We start from the raw sequence: 1,647 nt of genomic DNA on the forward strand, positions 1-1,647 counted from the left end.
ATACTGTTTCTAAGTGTGGTCTCATTTTGTGTAGTGTTTTGATTATGTTGAAGATAAAATTATGTCAGTGTTTATTTGAAAAATCCCAACTAGCAAATTCAGCTAAGATGAGAAGGAGGACACAGAGATGGAGGAAGAAGTAAACAAAGTATGACGGAGAAGAGTGAGAAGAGCCCTAAGAGAATAATGCTCAAGGAAGAACTGAGGAAGCAAGGGGTAAAGGATGAAGAAATGGAGAAATAAGCCAGACAAGACACAAAAATATTGGAAATAACTTAACAGACGAGAAAGACTGACTTTTCTCGCATCGCCTCCCGGTGTATCCCTGCAGACAGGAGCAGACATTGTTCCTCATACACAGACCGCCATTCTTACAGGGAGGACTGCAGACAGCTGGAAGAGGAAAAATAAATCAAGTCAAATCAAACGTGGGGAATTTCAAATTGAGCCTTTGTAATATGTCCCTGACTTAAGAATAACTTTGAATACTTGAATTACTGATTGACTTAGTGATTGATTGACAGCTGAGCTTGGAGATTTACCATTCTGACATTGTGCCCCGTAGAAACCGTGAGGACACTCGCAAATATTTGCCCGAAGACACGAACCTCCGTTCAGACATACGGGAGAACAGAGAGCTGGAGAGAGAAACGAGAGCATCGGCGTTGAGAGGTCAGTACACACACACACACACACACACGCACAAGCACCAAAACACACTCACCAGTCTCACAGGACAGTCCGGTCCAGCCTGGCGAACACATGCACTTGTCTGGAGACACGCACTGGCCTCCGTTGTGACAGTGACGGCTACACACCACTACAATCAACAAATAATATTTATCACAATCATGATAAGAACAATCACTCTTTATAAGCAAAGGGATTCAGAAACATGAGTAAATATGGAAAAACAGGTGAACTGTGAACTCACTGGTCTCACATCGAGGTCCAACAAACCCATAAGGACAGGAACAAGTCTGCAGTCCCACGCAGGTGCCTCCGTTTTCACACGGAAGTCTGCACAGAGCTGCAGAGTTGCTTTTCAATTAGTTACATCATTATAATTATTGACTTCATATTTGTGTCCAATGTTAATCATAATCAGAATCAGAAATACTTTAATAATCCCAGGGGGAAATTATTTAAGAAATGATAAGATTAAGACTACTTTCAGAAAGTACTGTCTGTGACTGACTAACTGAGAAAAAGAGGTCATCTTTACCTTCCTGACAGGTTTCTCCATGAAAGCCTCTGAGACACTGACACACACCCGGAGCTATGCAAACACCCCCGTTCATACAATCCGGCTCACAGATTGCTATGATAATATGGATAGACAAAAAAAAAGAAAAAAGGAATATATAAAAACAAACAGAGCTAAATAATAGCTGAAATAATTTATAGATGCCATTTGTTTTACCTGTCTGACAGTTGAAGCCAGTGTAGCCTGGTTTGCAGCGGCATGTATTGGGCGCTGCACACTCCATGTTCCTACCACATGTATGTCTGCAAACAGCTTGAAACAGAACAGGGTTTTGCACTGTTAAACCTGTGTACAGCTGTTTAATTTTTATGTATTAACTTGTAATACAAAAAAATATTGTCTTAATGTAAGGAAGCAACTGGGGAAGTTTCATGGTAAAA

At 40.8% G+C, this 1,647-nt stretch overlaps 2 protein-coding genes across 2 annotated transcripts in view; one reads left to right on the plus strand and one right to left on the minus strand.

Annotated features, from left to right (window-relative positions):
* si:ch211-246m6.5 (von Willebrand factor D and EGF domain-containing protein) overlaps nucleotides 1–1,647 on the minus strand; it is a 30,818-nt gene that overhangs the window by 4,048 nt on the left and 25,123 nt on the right. The window contains exons 24-29 of the mRNA XM_035677504.1: nucleotides 1,424–1,519; nucleotides 1,226–1,321; nucleotides 935–1,030; nucleotides 725–820; nucleotides 543–638; nucleotides 298–393 (exon numbers count right to left, since the gene is read on the minus strand). Of these exons, the coding sequence (XP_035533397.1) occupies nucleotides 298–393; nucleotides 543–638; nucleotides 725–820; nucleotides 935–1,030; nucleotides 1,226–1,321; nucleotides 1,424–1,519 (576 nt within the window). The remainder of the gene's footprint in view (nucleotides 1–297; nucleotides 394–542; nucleotides 639–724; nucleotides 821–934; nucleotides 1,031–1,225; nucleotides 1,322–1,423; nucleotides 1,520–1,647) is intronic.
* kynu (kynureninase) overlaps nucleotides 1–1,647 on the plus strand; it is a 43,611-nt gene that overhangs the window by 2,948 nt on the left and 39,016 nt on the right. Inside the window, exon 2 of the mRNA XM_035677501.1 lies at nucleotides 566–672. The gene's annotated coding sequence lies outside the window, so the exon portion shown is untranslated. The remainder of the gene's footprint in view (nucleotides 1–565; nucleotides 673–1,647) is intronic.

Source organism: Morone saxatilis, unplaced genomic scaffold (assembly GCF_004916995.1).
Source record: "Morone saxatilis isolate NCDOM2014 unplaced genomic scaffold, NCSU_SB_2.0 Contig6, whole genome shotgun sequence".
Classification (NCBI taxonomy): Eukaryota; Metazoa; Chordata; class Actinopteri; family Moronidae; genus Morone; species Morone saxatilis.